Below are 21,147 nucleotides of genomic sequence, written 5' to 3'. Positions count from 1 at the left end.
GCTGACAGAGCTGGGATTCGAACCCATGACCTCTGACTCCCAAGCCCGGCCTCTTTCCACTGAGCAACCCTGTTGCCATTATTATTATTATCATTATTATTATTATTATTATGTGAGCTTTAAGACCCCGGCCTGGGAATCCAAGAACCTGGGTTCTAATCCCGATTACACTACTTGCTTGTCGTTTGACCCCGGGTAAGTCACTTCCATTCATTCATTCACTAGTATTTATCGAGCGCTTACTGTGTGCAGAGCACTGGACTAAGCGCTTGGGATATACAAGATGGCAACAGAGACACTTGGCTTCTTTGTGCCTTAGTTTCCTCCTCTGTAAAATGGGGTTTCAATCCCTGTTCCCCTTCACACATAATAATAATAACGTCGGTATCTGTTCAGCGCTTACTATGTGCAGAGCACTGTCCTAAGCGCTGGGGGAGATCCGGGGTCATCGGGTGGTCCCGCGCGAGGCTCCCGGTTAATCCCCATTTTACAGATGAGGCAACTGAGGCCCAGAGAAGTGAAGCGACTTGCCCACGGTCACACAGCTGCCAAGTGACTCTGAGCCCCATGTGGGACAGGGACCGTGTACCCCCCGATGATCGTCTATCTGCCCCAGGACTTCGCGCAGTGCTTGGCACAGAGTAAGCGCTTAAGAAACATCATAAAATGAGTGAAAGACTCTCAGGTCTGGGGATCTGGTGGCTTTACCTCGGTGGTGGGAAGATGGAGCAGCAGCATCCGATCAGTCAATCATCGGTCATATTTACTGAGCGCTTACTGTGTGCAGAGCACTGGCCTAAGCGCTTGGGAGAGGACGATACAACAGGGTTAGCAGATACGTTAGAAGCAGAGTCGCTCAGCGGCAAAAGCCCGGGCTTGGGAGGCAGAAGGTGCGGGTTCTAATCCCGGCTCCGCCGCTTGTCGGCTTTGTGACTGCGGGCAAGTCACTTCACCTCTCTGGGCCTCAGTTCCCTCATCCGTCAAATGGGGATGAAGCCTGTGAGCCTCACGTGGGCCGACCCGATGACCCCGTGTCTCCCCCAGCGCTTAGAACGGTGCTCGGCACCTAGTAAGCGCTTAACAAAATATCAACGTTATCATTATTGTTATTATTCTCCGGGCCTCAGTTCCCTCATCTGTCAAATGGGGATGAAGCCTGTGAGCCCCAAGGGGGACAACCTTGTATCTCCCCCAACGCTTAGAACAGTGCTCGGCACATAGTAAGCGCTTAACAAAATATCAACATTATTATTATTATCATTATCATTATTATTATTATCTGGGCCTCAGTTCCCTCATCTGTCAAATGGGGATGAAGCCTGTGAGCCCCAAGGGGAGCAACCTTGTATCTCCCCCAGCGCTTAGAACAGTGCTCGGTACATAGTAAGCGCTTAACAAAATATCATTATTATTATTATTATTATTATTCTCTGGGCCTCAGTTCCCTCATCTGTCAAATGGGGATGGAGCCTGTGAGCCCCAAGGGGGACAACCTTGTATCTCCCCCAGCGCTTAGAACAGTGCTCGGCACCTAGTAAGCGCTCAACAGATACCATAAAAAAAATGTTCAACAAATGCGACTGAATGAATGAGGACTCAATGTCCATTAGTAGTAATAATATTACTAATATTATTAAATCATTACTAATAGCACTGCGGATAATATTAACAGTAATCATTTTTTCAAATTATCTTTGGTAAGCAGTTACTACTTGCCAAGCACCGTCCTAATCGCTGGGGTGGATAAAAGATAATCAGGTGGGACACAGTCCTGTGAGCCCATCGAAGGGCAGGGACTGTCTCTGTAACCGATTTGTCCATTCCAAGCGCTTCGTACAGTGCTCTGCACATAGTAAGCGCTCAATAAATACTATTGAATGAACAAGGGCTTCACAGGCTAAGTAATAATTCGTACAGAAGCAGCGTTGCTTAGCGGATTAAGACCGTGAGCCTCACGTGGGACAACCCGATGACCCCGTATCTCCCCCGGCGCTTAGAACGGCGCTCGGCACGTAGTAAGCGCTTAACAAATACCAACATTATTATTATTATTATTCTTACTGGATAGAGCCCGGGCCTGGGAGTCAGAAAGACTCAGGTGCTAATCCCATCTCTGCCACATAATAATAATAATAACGATGGTCTTTGTTAAGCGCTTACTGTGTGCCGAGCACCGTTCTAAGCGCTGGGGGAGATTCAAGGTGATCAGGTTGTCCCACGTGAGGCTCACAGTCTTCATCCCCATTTTCCAGATGAGGTCACTGAGGTCCACAGAAGCGAAGTGACTTGCCTGAGGTCACACAGTGGACACGTGGCGGAGCCAGGATTGGAACCCACGCCCTCTGTCTCCCAATAATAATAACGTTGGTATCTGTTCAGCGCTTACTATGTGCCGAGCACCGTTCTAAGCGCTGGGGGAGATCCAGGGTCATCGGGTCGTCCCGCGTGAGGCTCCCAGTCTTCCTCCCCATTTTCCAGATGAGGTCACTGAGGCCCAGAGAAGTGACTCGCCCACAGTCCCACAGCTGACAAGTGGCAGCGCTGGAATTCGAACCCATGACCCCTGTCTCCCAAGCCCGGGCTCTTTCCACTGAGTCACGCTGCTGCTGGGTGACCTTGGGCCAGTCGCTTCCTTCTCTGGGCCTCACCGACCTCGTCTGGAAAATGGGGGTGAAGAGAGTGAGTCCCACGTGGGACAGGGACTGTGTCTAACCTGATCGACTTGGATACACCCCAGTGCTTAGAACAGTGCTTGGCACATAGTAAGCGCTTTACAAGTATTATTATTTTTAGTAGTAGGCGTATAACAGAAATCTAACATTCATTCATTCAACAGTATTTGTTGAGCGCTCACTACGTGCAGAGCACTGTACTAAGCGCTTGGAACGGACAATTTGGCAACAGAGGGAGTCAAGTGATTTTAGAAATGAAAAGATTACCGCGCTTCACCGAAGCCAGCTCTGATTTTTCATTTCTAGAGTCTGAAGGGCCTCTCCTACTTTTCTGACGATAGAACCCACCCCCCCGACCAGATAAAACAAGTCAGCTTATTTCCGTTTGTGTAATTAAAAAACAGAAAACAGCGCAAGCTCAATTTGAATTAATTTGCGCACATCCGCGCTTCAGTTGTTCTGATTTTATTGGCGGGCGAGACGAGGCGGGTGGAATCTCCAATTAGGGATCTTATCGGTCGGGAGCTCTCGGGGCAGGCGCGGACGGGGCTTCTCGGGGAATCGGCAAGGCCTAGCGGACGGAGCGAGGACCTGGGAGTCCGAGGTCGTGGGTTCGAATCCCGGCTCCGCCACTTGTCGGCTGGGTGACCTTGGGCGAGTCGCTTCACTTCTCTGGGCCTCAGTTCCCTCCTCTGTGAAATGGGGATGAAGACCGTGAGCCCCCCGTGGGACCGGGTCTGTGTCCAGTCCCATTAGCCTGTAGCGACCCCAGCGCTTTGAACTGTGTTTAACACATCCCCCAAGCGCTTAGTACAGCGCTTCGCACACAGTAAGCGCTCAACATATACGGACGAATGACCGAAGGAAATAATAGCATCGTTCAGTCATTCTTAGGGAGCCAATCTGAGCTATCGGGTCTGGAAGATGGGGCAACCATTTGGTTTCCCATAATTTGCCGGTTCTTCTCCTCCCCTCCCACAAGGCTGCAAGTCGGAAGACCTGGGTTCTAACCCCGACTCCGCCACTTGTCAGCTGGGTGACTTTGGGTAAATCACTTCACTTCTCTGGGCCTCAGTTCCCTCATCTGGAAAATGGGGATGAAGACCGGGAGCCCCGCGTGGCACAACCTGATGACCTCGTATCTACCCCAGCGCTTAGGACAGTGTTTGGCACATAGTAAGCGCTTAACAAATGTTATCGTTATTATACAGGCAAATTAGGTTGGACCCAGCCCCTGTCCCACGTGGGTTTCACAGTCTTCATCCCCATTTTATTGATGAGGGAACTGAGGCACAGAGAAGTCAAGTGACCTGCCCAAGGTCACGCAGCAGACAAGTAGCGGAGCGGGATTAGAACCCATGACCTTCTGATTCCAAATCCCCGTGCTCTCCCCGCCATACCATGACACAAGACAATCAGATCCCACGTGGGAGTCCCGATCTAAGTAGGAGGATTGAATCCCCATTTTGGAGATGAGGAAACTGAGGCCCAGAGTAGTGAAGTGACCGGTCCAAGGACGCACAGCGGAAAGGTGGCGGAGCCGGGATTCGAACCCCAAGTCCTCCTGACCCCCAGGGCTGGGCTCCTTCGGCTAGGCTGGGCTGCTTCTCAACTGAAATGATTTTCTCATCGCTTTATCACCTAGAGATGGCTTATTCTCATGAAGACGAATGAGCCATCTTGCAAAAACAGACGTTCTTAATTGTGCTGAAACAACAATAAATGGAATTCAAGTTGACTATGGCAAACAGAAGAAACATATCGAGGATGAAACGAACGGTCAGATGCATCGCCGACTCCATTCCTTTAGCATTTATTTCGAATCCACATACCGAAAATTCTCAATTTGTCATCAGAATTGTTTTTAAAAAGTTTTAAACGTGTGGGTCGAAATTTCCATTTGGAATAACTTAATCTGATAAATACTTGCTTTTTCAGTTTTCCAGCTAATAAGAGCCCTGTTGCGGAGGCAAGGACTCAAACAAAAACTTGTCACATCGGCTTTGGAGGCCGCATCCCCCGGCCCCCTCCTGCCTCCCCTCCCTTCCGTCCTCCTCCGTGCTGGGCCGCACACTCCGCTCCTCCGCCGCCGCTCGTCCGGCCCGCCGGAGACCCCCGGCCCACGTCCCGCCGCTGTCCCGGACGCCCTCCCTCCTCTAATCCGCCAAATAATCCGTCACTTCCCTCCTTCAAAGCCCTACTGAACGCTCACCTCCTCCGGGAGGCCTTCCCACTCCGAGCCCCCCTTTCCCTCCGCTCCTCCTCCCCTCCCCGTCGCCCCCACTCCCTCCCTCTGCTTTACCCCCCCCCCCCCCGCCCCACACCACTTGTCTGTATAGGTACATTCACTCAATCGTATTTATTGAGCGCTTACTGTGTGCAGAGCACTGGACTAAGCGGTTGGAATGGACAATTGGGCAACAGATAGAGACCATCCCTAGGCTAGCGGTCTAGAAGATACAGATCTATTATTCTATTTATATTCTACTGATAATGATGTTGGTATTTGTTAAGCGCTTACTATGTGCAGAGCACTGTCTAAGCGCTGGGGGAGATTCAGGGTCCTCAGGTCGTCCCACGTGAGGCTCACAGTTAATCCCCATTTTCCAGATGAGGTCACTGAGGCCCAGAGAAGTGAAGGGACTCGCCCACAGTCACCCAGCTGACAAGTGGCAGAGCCGGGATTCGAACCCACGACCGCTGACTCCCAAGCCCGGGCTCTTGCCACTGAGCCGCGCTGCTTCTCTAATGATGTCTATATAGCAATTATTCTATTTATTTCTACCGATGGTATCGATGCCTGCTGCCTTGTCTTGTCTGTCGTCCGTCTCCCCCTTTCTAGACCGTGAGCCCGTTGTTGGGCAGGGATGGTCTCTATCCGTTGCCCAGTTGGACCTTCCAAGCGCTTAGTACAGTGCCCTGCACACAGTATGCTCTCAATAAACTCGATCGAACGAATCAAGAGATGCATGATTAATGCAGACTTTGAAAAATGATATTTCTCAATCGCTTACTCTGTGCCAGGCACTGTACTAAGCGTTGAACTAGATTCAAGCTCAATCGGCTTGGACACAGTCCCTGTCCCACCTGGAGAAGCAGTGTAGCCTAGTGGGTAGAGCCCGGGCCTGGGAGTCAGAAGGACCCGGGTTCTAATCCCGGCTCCGCCACTCGTCTGCTGGGTGACCCTGGGCGAGTCACATCACTTCTCTGGGCCTCAGTTCCCTCATCTGGAAAATGGGGGTGAAGACTGTGAGCCCCTCGTGGGACAACCCGATGGCCTTGTATCCCCCCCCAGCGCTTAGAACGGTGTTTAGCACATAGTAATGACCAGCAGCGTGGCTCAGTGGAAAGAGCCCGGGCTTGGGAGTCAGAGCTCACGGGTTCGAATCCCAGCTCCGCCACGTGTCAGCTGGGTGACTGTGGGCAAGTCACTTCACTTCTCTGGGCCTCAGTGACCTCATCTGGAAAATGGGGATGAAGACCGGGAGCCTCACGTGGGCCGACCCGATGACCCCGGATCTCCCCCAGCGCTTAGAACGGTGCTCTGCACATAGTAAGCGCTTAACAGATACCAACATTATTATTATTCATTCAATAGTATTTATTGAGCGCTTACTATGTGCAGACCACTGTACTAAGCGCTTGGAATGCACGAGTCGGCAACAGATAGAGACGGTCCCTGCCCTTTGACGGGCTTACGGTCTAACTGACTTATTATAACTATTATTAGTAGTAGTAGTAGTGATTATTATTATTATTAGTAGTAGTGGTAAGCACTTAAATACCATCATTGTCAAAAAACAGACACATTCCGTGCCCATTTGTGAAGCGCTTACTACGTGCTTGGATCAGCCCCGGTACTTAGCATAGTGCCGGGCACCTAGTGAGCACAAAACAAATTCCACGATTATCATCAACAGGGTGGGAAATGTCACAAATAAAAAACAACAACGTTCCCGACGAAAACCGAAATCTAGGGTGAGGTCAAAGGCAAACAACCGCTTTAATGAGTCTATGAAAACCAATCTTTCCCAGTTCATAAAATCCCAAGCCAAACCGCAAGCCAAAGACGGAACTGTTCAAGGCAACGAAAGGGGAAACCACATTTCAGCAATTTTTATTTTTTAGGGGCTTTTTATCGCCGACGGTTTACGAGAACCATAAAAGACACCGGTGGCCGGAACATCTCCGCACTTATTTATCACCCAAGACAGTGACGTTAAAGAGCAAAGACGTCCATTACTGCGTTTATTGCACCGAATCGGCCCGAGTGAGAGCGAGAGCGTTTCTCTTTAATAATAATAATGATAATGATGATGATGACATTGTTAAGCGCTTACGGTGTGCAGAGCACTGTCCTAAGCGCCGGGGAGGATAGTACGTCATCAGGCTGTCCCACGTGGGGCTCACAAGCTTCATCCCCATTTTACAGATGAGGCAAATGAGGCACAAAGAAGTGAAGTGACTCGCCCAAAGTCACACAACTGAGAAGCGGCGGAGCCGGGATTAGAACCCACGACCCCTGACTCCCAAGCCCGGGCTCTTGCCGTTTAGTCACGCCGCTTCTCTTGCTGCTTAACAACTACTGAAACACTAAGAACAAAAACGATAACAACGATCATTTGGGAAACCGTCAGCAAGGTGCAGAGAGGAAATGTTACAGGAAAACTGTGGATGGTATTTGTTCATTCATTCGATCGTATTTATTGAGCGCTTACTACGTGCAGAGCACTGGACTAAGCGCTTGGAATGGACAGATCGGTAACAGATAGAGACGGTCCCTGCCCTTTAGCACTTACTATGTGTCAGGCACTGTACTAAGCGCTGGGTTAGATGCAAATTAATGGGGTTGGACACAATCCCCATCCCACAGAGGGCTCACCGCCTTCATCCCCATTTTCCAGTTGAGGGAACTGAGGCCCAGAGAAGTGAAGTGACTCGCCCAAGGCCACACAGCGGACAAGTGGCGGAGGCGGGATTAGAACCCACGACCTTCCGACTCCCTGGCCCGGGCTCTACCCACTAGGCCACGCTGCTTCTCATTCTAGATCCCACAGTGAGGCCAAGGATAACAATAATAATGTTGGTATTTGTTAAGCGCTTACTATGTGCCGAGCACCGTTCTAAGCACTGGGGGAGATACGGGGTCATCGGGTTGTCCCACGTGAGGCTCCCAGTCTTCATCCCCATTTTCCAGATGAGGGAACTGAGGCCCAGAGAAGTGAAGTGACTTGCCCACAGTCGCACAGCTGCCAAGTGGCAGAGCCGGGAATAGGCCCTCATTCGTTGATTCATTCATTCAATCCTATTTATTGAGCACTTACACTGTGCAGAGCACTGTCCTAAGCGCTTGGAAGAGGACAACAATAAACAGACGCATTCCCTGCCCACAACAAGCTTACAGTCTAGAGGTGGGGAGATAGGCACGAATAGAAATGAATAAATGAGGGAGGTGGACGGAAGGGGTGCGGGGCTGAGGGACGGGGGGGATGAAGAAAGGGAGCGAGGCGGGGCGACGCGGAAGGGAGCGGGAGGAGAGGAGAGGAGGGCGCGGTCGGGGAAGGCCTCCGGGAGGAGGTGGGCCTTCAGGAAGGTTTTGAAGGTGGGGAGAGTCGTCATCTGTGGGATTTGAGGAGGGAGGGCGTCCGGGCCAGAGGCGGGACGTGGGCCGGGGGTCTTTGGCGGGCCTGGCGAGCCGGAGGCCCGGGGAGGAGGCGAGCGGCGGCGGAGGAGCGGAGTGCGAGGCCCGGGACGGAGGAGGACGGAAGGGAGGGGAGGGAGGACGGGGTCGGGGGATGGGGGGCTCGGAAGCCAATGGGTGAGGGGTTTCTGTTTGACGCGGAGGTGGGTGGGCAACCACTGGAGACTTTTGCGGGGGGGGGTGACGTGTCCTGAGCCTTTCTCTAGAAAGAGAAGCCGGGCAGCAGAGTGAAGTGTGGACTGGAGTGGGGAGAGACAGGAGATGCGGAGGTCGGAAAGGAGGCCGATGCCGTCGTCCAGGAGGGAGAGGATGAGCGACTGCATTAACGTGGGAGCCGTTTGGATGGAGAGGAAAGGCCGGATTTTAGCAAGGTGGTGAAGGTGGGATTTAGGGAAGGATATGAGAGAGAGGAGTCAAGGAGAAGGCCGAGGATCCGGCCTTGTGAGACGCGAAGCCCGGACGGCTCTTACCCGCTGGACGTCGTAGGCGAGGAGGACGAATCGTAGATCCGGGGAGACCCAGTGCCTCGTCGCTTTGAAGGTGACCTGGGGGGAGAGGGGAAAGGTCAAAGATGAATAAGGATGACGGCGGCGTTCGCTCGGCGCCCACTCTTTTCCAAGTGCTGTGCGAAGCGCTGCGGTAGATACAAGACGATCAGGACGAACACGATGCCCGTCCCTCAGCCTCAGCGGGAGAGGGAGCATTTTACGGATGAGGAAAGTGAGGCCCGGGTCCCCTCTACTATTACTAAGAATAACGTTGGTAGTCGTTAAGCGTTTAACATGTGCCGAGCGCTGTTCTAAGCGCTGGGGTAGAGACAGGGTCATCAGGTTGTCCCCCGTGGGGCTCACAGTCTCAATCCCCACTTTACAGATGAGGGAACTGAGGCACAGAGAAGTAAAGTGACTTGCCCAAGGTCACACAGCAGAAAAGTGGTAGAGCCGGGACTCTGCCACCAGACCGTAAGCTTGTCGTGGGCAGGGAATGTGTCTACTGTCGCATTGTAAAAATAATAATAATGGTATTTGTTAAACGCTTACTAGGTGCCGAACCCTTTCTAAGTGCGGAATAATAATGACGGTATCTGTTAAGAGCTTACTACGTGCCAAGCACTGTTCTAAGCACTGGGGGAGATACAAGGAGATCAGGTTGTCCCACGTGGGGCTCACAGTCTTCATTTTACATTTGGGGTCACTAAGACACAGAGAAGGGAAGTGACCGGCCCAAGGTCACACAGCAGACAGGTGGCGGAGCCGGGATTAGAACCCACGTCCTCTGACTCTCGAGCCCGGGCTCTTGCCACTAAACCATGCTGCTTCTCTATTCTCCCAAGTGCTTAGCGCAGCGATCTGCACACAGTAAGTGCTTGATAAGTGCAACTGAATGAATAATAATAATGACGGTATTTGTTAAGCACTTACTGTGTGCCAGACACAGTACTAAGCGCTGGAATAATTAGGGTATTTTTAAGCACTTATTATGTTCCAGGCACTGAACTAAGCGCTGGGCTGGACACAAGTAAATAATTATAATAATAATGTTGGTATCTGTTAAGCGCTTACTATGTGCCGAGCACTGTTCTAAGCGCTGGGGTAGACATAGGGGAATCAGGTTGTCCCACGTGGGGCTCACAGTCTTAATCCCCATTTTACAGACGAGGGAACTGAGGCACAGGTAAATCAGGTTGGACCCGATCCCTGTCCCACGTGGGGGTCCCAGTCTCAATCCCCATTTTACAGATGAGGGAACCGAGGCACGGAGAAGCAAAGTGACTTGCCCTGGGTCACAAAGCAGTCAAGTGGCGGAGGCGAGATTAGAACCCACGTCCCCTGACTCCCAGGCCCGGGTTGGTGCCACCCCGTCATGCAGAGTGACTTGCCCAAGGTCACACAGCAGGCAAGGGGAGGAAACAGGATTAGAACCCAGGTCTCCTGATGTCCAGTCCCATGTTTTTCCATAATTTTCGTCAGTCTGCTTCCCCCATTAGATCGTAGCCCGTCATTGGGCGGGGATTGTCTCTATCTGTTGCCGATTCGCCCATTCCAAGCGCTTAGGACAGTGCTCTGCACACAGTAACAGCGTGACTCAGTGGAAAGAGCCCGGGCTTTGGAGTCAGAGGTCATGGGTTCGAATCCCCACTCTGCCGCCTGTCAGCTGTGTGACTTCGGGCAAGTCACTTAACTTCTCGGTGCCTCAGTTCCCTCATCTGTAAAATGGGGATGAAGACTGGGAGCCCCACGGGGGGACAACCTGATTCCCCTGTATCTCCCCCAGCGCTTACAACAGTGCTCGGCACATAGTAAGCGCTTAACAAATACCAACATTATTATTAGTAAGCGCTCAATAAATACTATTCACTGAAGGAATGAGTCAATCAATCAATCGTATTTATGGAGCGCTTACTGGGTGTAGAGCGCTGGCCCGAGTGGTCGGAGGAGTCCAATATAACAGAGCTGGTAGACAACATTCCCTGCCCATAAGAGCTCAATCAATACTATTGAATGAATGAATGAATGTTGTATCTCCCCCAGCGCTTAGAACAGTGCGTGGCACATAGTAAACGCTTAAACAAATACCATTATTATTATTAATGTTAGTGGGGGGGGGGGAGACAGACATCGATACAAATAAATAAAATTGCATCTCCTGACAGTCTAGACCGGTGGATAAGCCTTAATAGAAATAAATAAAATAACATCTAAGGACATAGAGAAGCAGCGTGGCTCAGTGGAAAGAGCCCGGGCTTGGGAGTCAGAGGTCATGCGTTCGAATCCCGGCTCTGCCCCTTGTCAGCTGTGTGACTGTGGGCGAGTCACTTCACTCCTGTGGGCCTCGGTTCTCTCATCTGGAAAATGGGGATGAAGACTGTGAGCCCCAGCGGGGACAACCTGATCACCTTGTATCCTCCCCAGCGCTTAGAACAGGGCTCTGCACATAGTAAGTGCTTAACGAATGCCATCATTATTATTATTATTATTATTATTATAAGCGGGTGTGGGAGGGGGGATGAAGAAAGGGAGCAAATCAGGGCGACGAAGAAGGGAGCGGGAGAAGAGGAAAGGAGGGCGCAGTCAGGGAAGGCCTCTTGGAGGAGATGCAATTTTATTTATTTGTATCGATGTCTGTCTCCCCCCCCACTAACATTAATAATAATAATGGTATTTGTTTAAGCGTTTACTATGTGCCACGCACTGTTCTAAGCGCTGGGGGAGATACAACATTCATTCATTCATTCAATAGTATTGATTGAGCTCTTACTATGTGCAGAGCACTGTACTAAGCGCTTGGAATGGACAAATCGGTAACAGATAGGGACGGTCCCTGCCATTTGACGGGCTTACGGTCTTAACGGGGGAGACGGACGGACAAGAACAATGGCAATAGATAGAATAATCAGGTCGTCACATGTGGGACTCACAGTCTTCATCCCCATTTTCCAGATGAGGGAACTGAGGCATAGAGATTTGCCCAAGGTCACCCAGAGGACAGGCGGCGGAGTCGGGATTAGAACCCACAACCTCTGACTCCCAAGCCCGGACTCTTCCCATTGAACCACGCCGCTTCTGTAGACTGGAAACCTGTTGTGGGCAGGGAATGTCACTGTTTATTGTTGTATCGTCCTCTCCCAAGTGCTCAGTACAGTGCTTTGCACACAGGAAGCGCTCAAGAAGTATGATTGAATGAATGAGCCTTCATTAAGGCTTTGAAGGGGGTGAAGTGTGATTGTCCGTGGGATTTGAGGAGGGAGGGCGTCCAGGCCAGAGGCGGGACGAGGGCCGGGGGTCGGCACTGAGATAGACGATGTGGAGGGGCAGGGAGGAGGTCGGCACGAGAGGAGCGGAGCGTGCGGCCCAGGGTGGAGGAGGAGGAGGAGGAGAGCGGCCGGGGCCACTTGATTTGAAAGCCTTAAACCTGATGGTGAGAGAATGAGTCTTTTACTCTTCTTCTTCTCTCCCAGGTGCTCCGAACAGTGCTCCGTCCTTAGCAAAAAGTTAGGGAAATACCACCGATTTAATACTAATGTAGTAACTGTGGGATTTAAGTGCTTACTATGTGCCAGGCACTGTATTAAGCACTGGGTTGGACACAGTCCCTGTCCCACGTGGGGCTCCCACTCCTAATCCCATTTTCCAGATGAGGTCACTGGGGCACAGACAAGTGAGCCGACTCGTCCAAAGCCACACAGCAGACAAGTGGCGGGGGCGGATTTAGAACCCATGACCTTCTGATGCCCAGGCCCGGGTCCTAGCCACCAGGACCGCTTAACCCTTGACCCAATTTCACTTGTCTACGGAAGAGGACCTTCCTTTTGTCAGGAGAAAGACTAGATAATAATAATAATAATAATAATGATGGTATTGGTTAAGCGCTTACTACGTGCCGAGCACTGTTCTAAGCGCTGGGGGAGAAACAGGGTCATCAGGTTGTCCCATGTGAGGCTCACGGTCTTCCTCCCCATTTTCCAGATGAGGGAACCCTGGCACCGAGAAGTGAAGCGACTTGCCCAAAGTCCCACAGCCGACAAGTGGCGGAGCCGGGATTAGAACCCACGACCTCTGACTCCCAAGCCCGGGAACGTTCCACTAATAATGATAATAATGATGGCATTTGTTAAGCGCTTACTATGTGCAAAAAACACTGTTCTAAGCGCTGGCGGGGGGGGATACAAGGTGATCAGGTTGCCCCACTTGAGGCTCCCGGTCTTCATCCCCATTTTCCAGATGAGGTCACTGAGGCCCAGAGAAGTGAAGCGACTTGCCCAAGGTCACACAGCTGACAAGTGGCGGAGCCGGGATTAGAACCCACGACCTCTGACTCCCAAGCCCGGGCTCTTGCCACCGAGCCACGCTGCTTCAGACGAGCCCTCTCGCCCCCTTCGGAACCCTCCTAAATCACACCTCCACCCGGAGGCCTTCCCCGACCGCGCCCTCCTCTCCTCTTCTCCCGCTCCCTTCCGCGTCGCCCCGACTCGCTCCCTTTCTTCACCGTCCCAGACAGAGCCCTCCATTTTAATTTTTTTATTGGCATTTGTTAAACACTTTCTGCGCGTCAAGCCCTGTTCTAAGCGCTGGGGTAGATCCCAGTTAATAATAATAATAATAATGTTGGTATGTGTTAAGCGCTTACTATGTGCAGAGCACCGTTCTAAGCGCTGGGGGAGATGCAGGGTCATCAGGTCGTCCCACGGGAGGCTCACAGTCTTCACCCCCATTTGACAGATGGGGTAACTGAAGCCCAGAGAAGTGAAGTGACTTGCCCACAGTCCAACAGCTGACAAGTGGCCGAGGCGGGATTCGAACCCATGACCTCTGACTCCCAAGCCCGTGCTTTTTCCACTGAACCACGCTGCTTGACATAACTGATAAACAAAGAATGTGCAACAGAATCTACCGACACCCATAAATGGTGAAGAGGGCTCAATTACACAGATGCTGGAGGGAGTTAAGGAAGTGGGAGGTTATCAGAGGCCAAGCGCTTAGTCCAGTGCTCTGCACACAGTAAGCGCTCAATAAATATGACCGAATGAATCGTATTAAACAATTAGCGCTGGGAGCAGGGGGCACAGACGAGGGATTTGAAGGCGGAGAGAGACGGAGCCTTTTTAAATGATGATCGTATTTGTTGAGCGCTTCCTACTACTACTAATAATAACGTCGGTATATGTTAAGTGCTTACTATGTGCCAAGCACTGTTCTAAGCGCTGGGGGAGATACGGGGTCATCGGGTCGTCCCACCTGAGGCTCACAGTCTTCACCCCCGTTTTCCAGATGAGGGAACTGAGGCCCAGAGGAAGATAATAACAATAACGTTGGTATTTGTTAAGCGCTTACTATGTGCCGAGCACCGTTCTAAGCGCTGGGGGAGATACGGGGGAATCAGGCTGTCCCACGTGGGGCTCCCAGTCTTCATCCTCATTTGACAGATGAGGTCAGCGAGGCTCAGGGAAGTGAAGCAACTCGCCTAAAGTCACACAGCTGACAAGTGAGCAGCGTGGCTCGGTGAAAAGAGCCCCGGCTTGGGAGTCGGAGGTCACGGGTTCGAATCCCGCCTCTGCCACCTGTCAGCTTTGTGGCTGTGGTTAAGTCACTTCACTTCGCTGGGCCTCAGTTCCCTCATCTGGCAAATGGGGATTAACTGTGAGCCTCACGTGGGACCACCTGATGCCCCTGGATCTCCCCCCAGCGCTTAGAACAGTGCTCTGCACATAGTAAGCGCTTAACCCATACCAACATTATTATTAAGTGGAGGTGCCAGGAATTACAATATCGCCAAGATCCGCCCTTTCCTCTCCACCCAAACGGCTACCTTACTATTACGGGCTCTCGTTATATCCCGGCTAGACTACTGTGTCGGCCTTCTCTCTGACCTCCCTTCCTCCTCTCTCGCCCCGCTCCGGTCTATCCTTCACTCCGCTGCCCGGCTCATCTTCCCGCAGAAACGATCCGGGCATGTCACTCCCCTTCTTAAACAACTCCGGCGGTGGCCTATCGACCTCCGCTCCAAACAAAAACTCCTCACTCTAGGCTTCGAGGCTCTCCGTCACCTCGCCCCTTCCTACCTCTCCTCCCTTCTCTCTTTCTCCCGCCCACCCCGCACGCTCCGCTCCTCCGCCGCCCGCCTCCTCGCCGTCCCTCGGTCTCACCTATCCCGCCGTCGACCCCCGGGTCACGTCCTCCCGCGGTCCCGGAACGCCCTCCCTCCTCACCTCCGCCAAACCGATTCTCTTTCCCTCTTCAAAACCTTACTTAAAAATCACCTCCTCCAAGAGGCCTTCCCAGACTGAGCTCCTCTTCCCCCTCTACTCCCTCTGCCATCCCCCCTTTACCTCTCCGCAGCTAAAGCCTCATTTTCCCCTTTTCCCTCCGCTCCTCCCCCCTCTCCCTTCCCATCCCCACAGCACTGTACCCGTCCGCTCGACTGTATATATTTTCGTTACCCTATTTATTTTGTTAATGAATTGTACATCGCCTTGATTCTATTTAGTTGCCATCGGTTTTTACGAGATGTTCTTCCCCTTGACGCTGTTTAGTGCCATCGTTCTCGTCTGTCCGTCTCCCCCGATTAGACTGTAAGCCCGTCAAACGGCAGGGACTGTCTCTATCTGTTGCCGACTTGTTCATCCCAAGCGCTTAGTACAGTGCTCTGCACATAGTAAGCGCTCAATAAATACTATTGAATGAATGAATGAATTAGAACCCAGGTCCTCGTGACTCGCAGGCCCGGGCTCTAGCCCGGGCTCATTCCGCTCCCTGCGATGCCGACAGCCCCGAGACGAAAGGAAGGAGCGGCGGGGCGGTGACTTACAAAAGTTGTGTTTTCCAAGAGTAGCCTGGTGACGTTTGTCTCGACGTTCAGTTGGAGGACGTGTCCGCTTCTCGTTTTATACACCACCGCGCTATCTGCAACGACAACAGAGACGAGGCCACGTTGAGCGCAGCGCTGGACCTCCGGGAGGAAGCCAAACCTGTGTAGTGAGATCGGCGCCTTAGCCCCACAGAGCGACCCGAAGCCCCTCACCAGCGGCTTCCATAATAATAATGATAATGTTGGTATCTGTTAAGCGCTTACTATGGGCAGAGCACCGTTCTAAGCGCTGGGGGAGATCCGGGGTCATCGGGTTGGCCCACGGGAGGCTCCCGGTCTTCATCCCCATTTGACAGATGAGGCGCAGAGAAGTGAAGTGACTGGCCCACGGTCACCCAGCTGACAAGTGGCGGAGCCGGGATTCGAACGCATGACCTCTGACTCCCAAGCCCGGGCTCTTTCCACTGAGCCACGCTGCCGAGCGCTGTTCTAAGCGCTGGGGGGGGAGATACAGGGTCATCAGGTGTCCCACGTGGGGCTCACGGTCTTCATCCCCGGTTAACCGATGAGGGAAATGAGGCCCAGAGAAGTGAAGTGACTTGTCCGAGGTCACCCAGCGGACAAGTGGTGGAGCCGGGATTAGAACCCACGACCTCTGTTCAAAGCCGTCCATCACTATGCCCACTCTTCCCTCCCCTCCCTTCCGTCCTCCTCCGGCCCGGGCCGCCCGCCTCCTCCCCGGGCCTGCGGCTCGCCCGGCCCGCCCGAGACCCGCGGCCCACGTCCCGCCGCTGTCCCGGACGCCCTCCCTCCTCAAATCCGCCGAATAATCCCTCTTCGAAACCCTACTGAGCGCTCACCTCCTCCGGGAGGCCTTCCCACACCGAGCCCCCCTTTCCCTCCGCTCCTCTTCCTCTCCCCGTCGCCCCGACTCCCTCCCTCTGCTCTACCCCCCTCTCCCCATATTTGTAGAGACGTGCAAATTTATAATTCTATTTATTTTTATTAATGTGTACATACTTAGAATAGAACGGTCCTTGGCACATAGTGAGTGCTTAACAAATGCTGCGTGGCTCAGTGGAAAGAGCACGGGCTTTGGAGTCAGAGGTCACGAGTTCGAATCCCCGCTCTGCCACTTGTCAGCTGTGGGACCGTGGGCAAGTCACTTCACTTCTCTGGGCCTCAGTGACCTCATCTGTAAAATGGGGATGAAGACTGTGAGCCCCACGTGGGACGACCTGATTCCGCTGTGCCTACCCCAGCGCTTAGAAGAGTGCTCTGCACATAGTAAGCGCTTAACAAATACCCACATTATTAAATGCTGTCATCATGGGGGAAGCAACGTGGCTCAGTGGAAAGAGCCTGGGCTTCGGAGTCAGGGGTCGTGGGTTCAACTCCCGGCTCTGCCACCTGTCCGCTGTGTGACCTTGGGCAGGTCGCTTCACTTCTCTGTGCCTCAGTGACCTCATCTGTCAAATGGGAATTCAATCCCCGTTCTCCTCCCCATCGCCAGACCGGATTATCTTGTACTTTCTCCAGGGTTTAGAACGGTGTCTTGACACAGAGTAAACGCTTAACAAAAAGCATCATTATTATTCCTTTATTCATCTCCCGTCCCCGCCCCTCGGACCATATTAATAATAATGTTGGTATCTGTTAAGCGCTTACTATTGTGCAGAGCACTGTTCTAAGCACCGGGGGAGGGACAGAGTCATCAGGTTGTCCCACGTGAGGCTCACGGTCTTCAGCCCCATTTTTCAGATGAGGGAACTGAGGCTCAGAGAATAATAATAATAATAATGATGTTGGTATCTGTTAAGCGCTTACTATGTGCCGAGCACTGTTCTAAGCGCTGGGGTAGATACAGGGGAATCAGGTTGGCCCACGTGAGGCTCCCAGTTAATCCCCATTTGACAGAGGAGGTCACTGAGGCCCAGAGAAGTGAAGTGACTCGCCCACAGTCACACAGCTGACAAGTGGCAGAGGCGGGAATCGAACCCATGAACTCTGACTCCCAAGCCTGTGCTCTTTCCACTGAGCCAACAGAGTTTGGCATGTAATAAATGCTTAACAAGTACCATTATTATTATCGAGATGCACGTGCAGGAGAAAATCCTGGCCCAGTGAGATGTTTCCAAGGACACAATTGTTTCGCTGACAGATCTATATTAGCATTTCCGTGCTTCAATCTCTCCCAGCGTCACCGGATTTCAACGGAGAAAAAAAAACCAAACCAAACCCTCTTCTGCGTCAACATTTTCCTTGGAAAGGAGATTAAACTTTGCCAAACAAAACTTCGTTTTTCCAGAGACGACATCCCGGAATGCCAGCTAAAGGCAGACGGCGTCTTAAACAGTCGTCGATCGATGCTAATAATTGAGCGCTTACTGTCGTAATAATTACGGTGGCATTTCTTAAGCGCTTACTATGTGCCGGGCACTGTGCCAAGCGACTGGGGAGATATCAGCACATCGGACACGGTCCCTGTCCCACATGGGGCTCTCAGGCTTAATCCTATTGATTAACGCTACTGATGCCTGTTTAATAATGTTGGTCTTTGTTAAGCGCTTACTATGTGCCGAGCACTGTTCTAAGCGCTGGGGGAGATCCAGGGTCATCAGGTCGTCCCACGTGAGGCTCACAGTTAATCCCCAATTTGACAGATGAGGGAACTGAGGCACAGAGAAGTGACTTGCCCCAAGTCACACAGCTGACAAGTGGCAGAGCCGGGAGTCGAACCCATGACCTCTGACTCCGAAGCCCAGGGTCTTTCCACTGAGCCACGCTGCTTCCCCAGCTGTTACTAGTTTCGATGTCCGTCTCCCCCCTTCTAGACCTTGAGCCCGGTGTGGGCAGGGGTCGTCTCTCTTTGTTGTCGAATTGTACTTTCCAAGCGCTTAGTACAGTGCTCTGCTCGCAGAAAACGTTCAATAAATATGGTTGAAGATATGAATGGATCCCCATTTTTTACAGATGAGGTCACTGAGGCCCAGAGAAGTTAAGTGACCTGGCCGAGGTCACACAGCGGACAAGTGGCGGAGCCGGGATCAGAACCCAGGTCCTTCCGACGCCCAGGCCCGGGCTCTAACCACTAGGCTGCTAAAGAGGATTCTCCACGACTCCGAAGCCCCTCTTCGGCTCGGGACAATGACCCTTTAGTTTGTTCTTCCAAAAAAACCCCCCATTAACACTTCATTCATTCAATGGTATTTATTGAGCGCTTACTGTGTGCAGAGCACTGTACTAAGCGCTTGGAATGGACAATTCGGCAACAGATAGAGACCGTCCCTGCCCAACGACGGGCTCACAGACAGACAGCAAGACAAGACAATAATAATAACGTTGGTATTTGTTCAGCGCTTACTCTGTGCAGAGCACCGTTCTAAGCCCTGGGGGAGAGACAGGGTCACCGGGTCGTCCCACGGGAGGCTCCCAGTCTTCATCTCCATTTTACAGATGAGGGAACTGAGGCCCAGAGAAGCGAAGTGACTTGCCCACGGTCACCCAGCTGACAAGTGGAAGAGCCGGGATTTGAACCCATGACCTCTGACTCCCGAGTCCGGACTCTTTCCACTGAGCCACGCTGCTTCTCTTAAAAGAGGACAGGCATCGATACCATGAAAATAGATACACTTCAAAACACTTGAATTAGAGCCGGTTGTGGGGTAGGGATGGTCTCTATTTGTTGCCCAATTGTAACAATAATTATAATAATAATAATGAGGGTATTTATAATAATGTTGGTATTTGTTAAGCACTTATTAGGTGCTGAGCACTGTTCTAAGCGCTGGGGGAGATACGGGGTCATCAGGGTGTCCCACGTGAGGCTCCCAGTCTCGATCCCCATTTTCCAGATGAGGTCACTGAGGCACCGAGAAGTGAAGTGACTTGCCCACAGTCACACAGCTGACAGGAGGTGGAGCCGGGAGTAGAACCCATCACCTCTGCCTCCTAAACTTGTGCTCTTTCCACTGAGCCACGCTGCTTCTCTAAGCACTTACTACGTGCCGAGCACTGTTCTAAGCACTGGGGAAGAACAAAGTTATCAGGTTGTCCCACGCGGGGCTCACGGTCTTAATCCAAGTCACCTAACTTTTCGGTGCCTCAGTTACCTAATCTGGAAAATGGGCATTGAGACTGTGAGCTTCACGTGGGACAACCTGATGACCCTGTATCTCCCCCAGCGCTTAGAACAGTGCTCAGCACCTAGTAAGCGCTTAACAAATACCAACATTATTATTATTAATATTATTATTAATCCCCATTTTACAGATGAGGGAACTGGGGCCCAGAGAAGTGAAGTGACTTGTCCAAAGTCCCACAGCTGACAAGTGGCGGAGTCGGGATTAGAACCCACAACCTCTGCCTCCCAAGCCCGGGCTCTTTCAGTCAGTAGTATTTATTGAGCGCTTACTATGTGCAGAGCGCTGTACTAAGCGCTTGGAATGGACAAATCGGTAACGGAGACGGTCCATGCCCTTTGATGGACTTACAGTCTAATCGGGGGAGATGGACAGACAAGAACAATAGAGATAAAACTTTAAAAAATAATAAATAAAAAATAAAAAAATAAAGCTCTTTCTTTCCAAGCGCTTAGTACAGCGCTCTGCACACAGTAAGCGCTCAATAAATACGAAGGAATGAATGAAAAATGGAAAGGGGAGTCGGGGCAGATCTGTCGCGTGAGGAGGTAAAATGGATTCCAGCGTGTCTGATTTTTCTTCTGGGAAAAAGGAGTGTTTTAGCAGGAAATTACTCAGTGGTGCTCACTGGACCCTTACTGTGTGCGGAACACTGTACTGAGCGCTTGGGAGAGCACGAGAGACTCTGCAGACACGATCCCTGCCCTCAAGGACCTGACAGTCTAGTGCGTGAAGCGCTGTGCCGAACACTTGGGCGAGGACGAGCGAATTAGTAGATAGAAAACCTGCCCTCGCAGAGCCGCCCGTCTACTGTGTGCAGAGCACTGTACTGAGCACTGGGGAGAGCACAGTGCAGGGAGTAGATCCCATCCCTGTCCTCGAGGAGCTGGTAATAATAATGATAATAATGTTGGTATTTGTTAAGCGCTTACTAGGTGCAGAGCACTGTTCTAAGCGCTGGGGGAGATACAGGGTGATCGGGTCGTCCCACGTGGGGCTCCCAGTCTTCATCCCCATTTTCCCGATGAGGTCACTGAGGCCCAGAGAAGTGAAGTGACTCGCCCACAGTCACCCAGCTGCCAAGGGGCAGAGCCGGAATTCGAACCCATGACCTCGGACTCCCAAGCCCGGGCTCTCTCCATTGAGCCGCGCTGCTTCTCAACGTATAACCGTTCCCATGCCGGGAGTCGAACCCGGGGCCGCCTGGGTGAAAACCAGGAATCCTAACCGCTAGACCATATGGGAGCGCTACTAGTCTACTATGGGTGCAGAGCACTGGACTGAACGCTGAGGAGAAGACAGTAAAGTTAGCAGACACCATCCCTCC

General features: G+C 52.0%; 1 protein-coding gene and 1 non-coding gene across 3 annotated transcripts in view; both read right to left on the bottom strand.

Moving 5' to 3' along the window:
• Positions 1–21,147, bottom strand: part of DPP10 (dipeptidyl peptidase like 10) — a 184,745-nt gene that overhangs the window by 94,430 nt on the left and 69,168 nt on the right. For both annotated transcript variants that reach the window (XM_029073455.2, XM_029073464.2), the window contains exons 4-5: positions 15,679–15,773; positions 8,844–8,918 (exon numbers count right to left, since the gene is read on the bottom strand). In XM_029073455.2, coding sequence (XP_028929288.1) covers positions 8,844–8,918; positions 15,679–15,773 — 170 coding nt within the window. The remainder of the gene's footprint in view (positions 1–8,843; positions 8,919–15,678; positions 15,774–21,147) is intronic.
• On the bottom strand, positions 20,993–21,065 carry TRNAE-UUC. The gene has a single exon. It is a non-coding gene; the product is annotated as a tRNA-Glu (tRNA).

This window comes from Ornithorhynchus anatinus, chromosome 1, assembly GCF_004115215.2.
Source record: "Ornithorhynchus anatinus isolate Pmale09 chromosome 1, mOrnAna1.pri.v4, whole genome shotgun sequence".
Lineage (NCBI taxonomy): Eukaryota > Metazoa > Chordata > Mammalia > Monotremata > Ornithorhynchidae > Ornithorhynchus > Ornithorhynchus anatinus.
The sequence above is the reverse complement of the archived record's forward strand: the minus strand, read 5'-3'. Positions and strand labels throughout refer to the sequence as shown.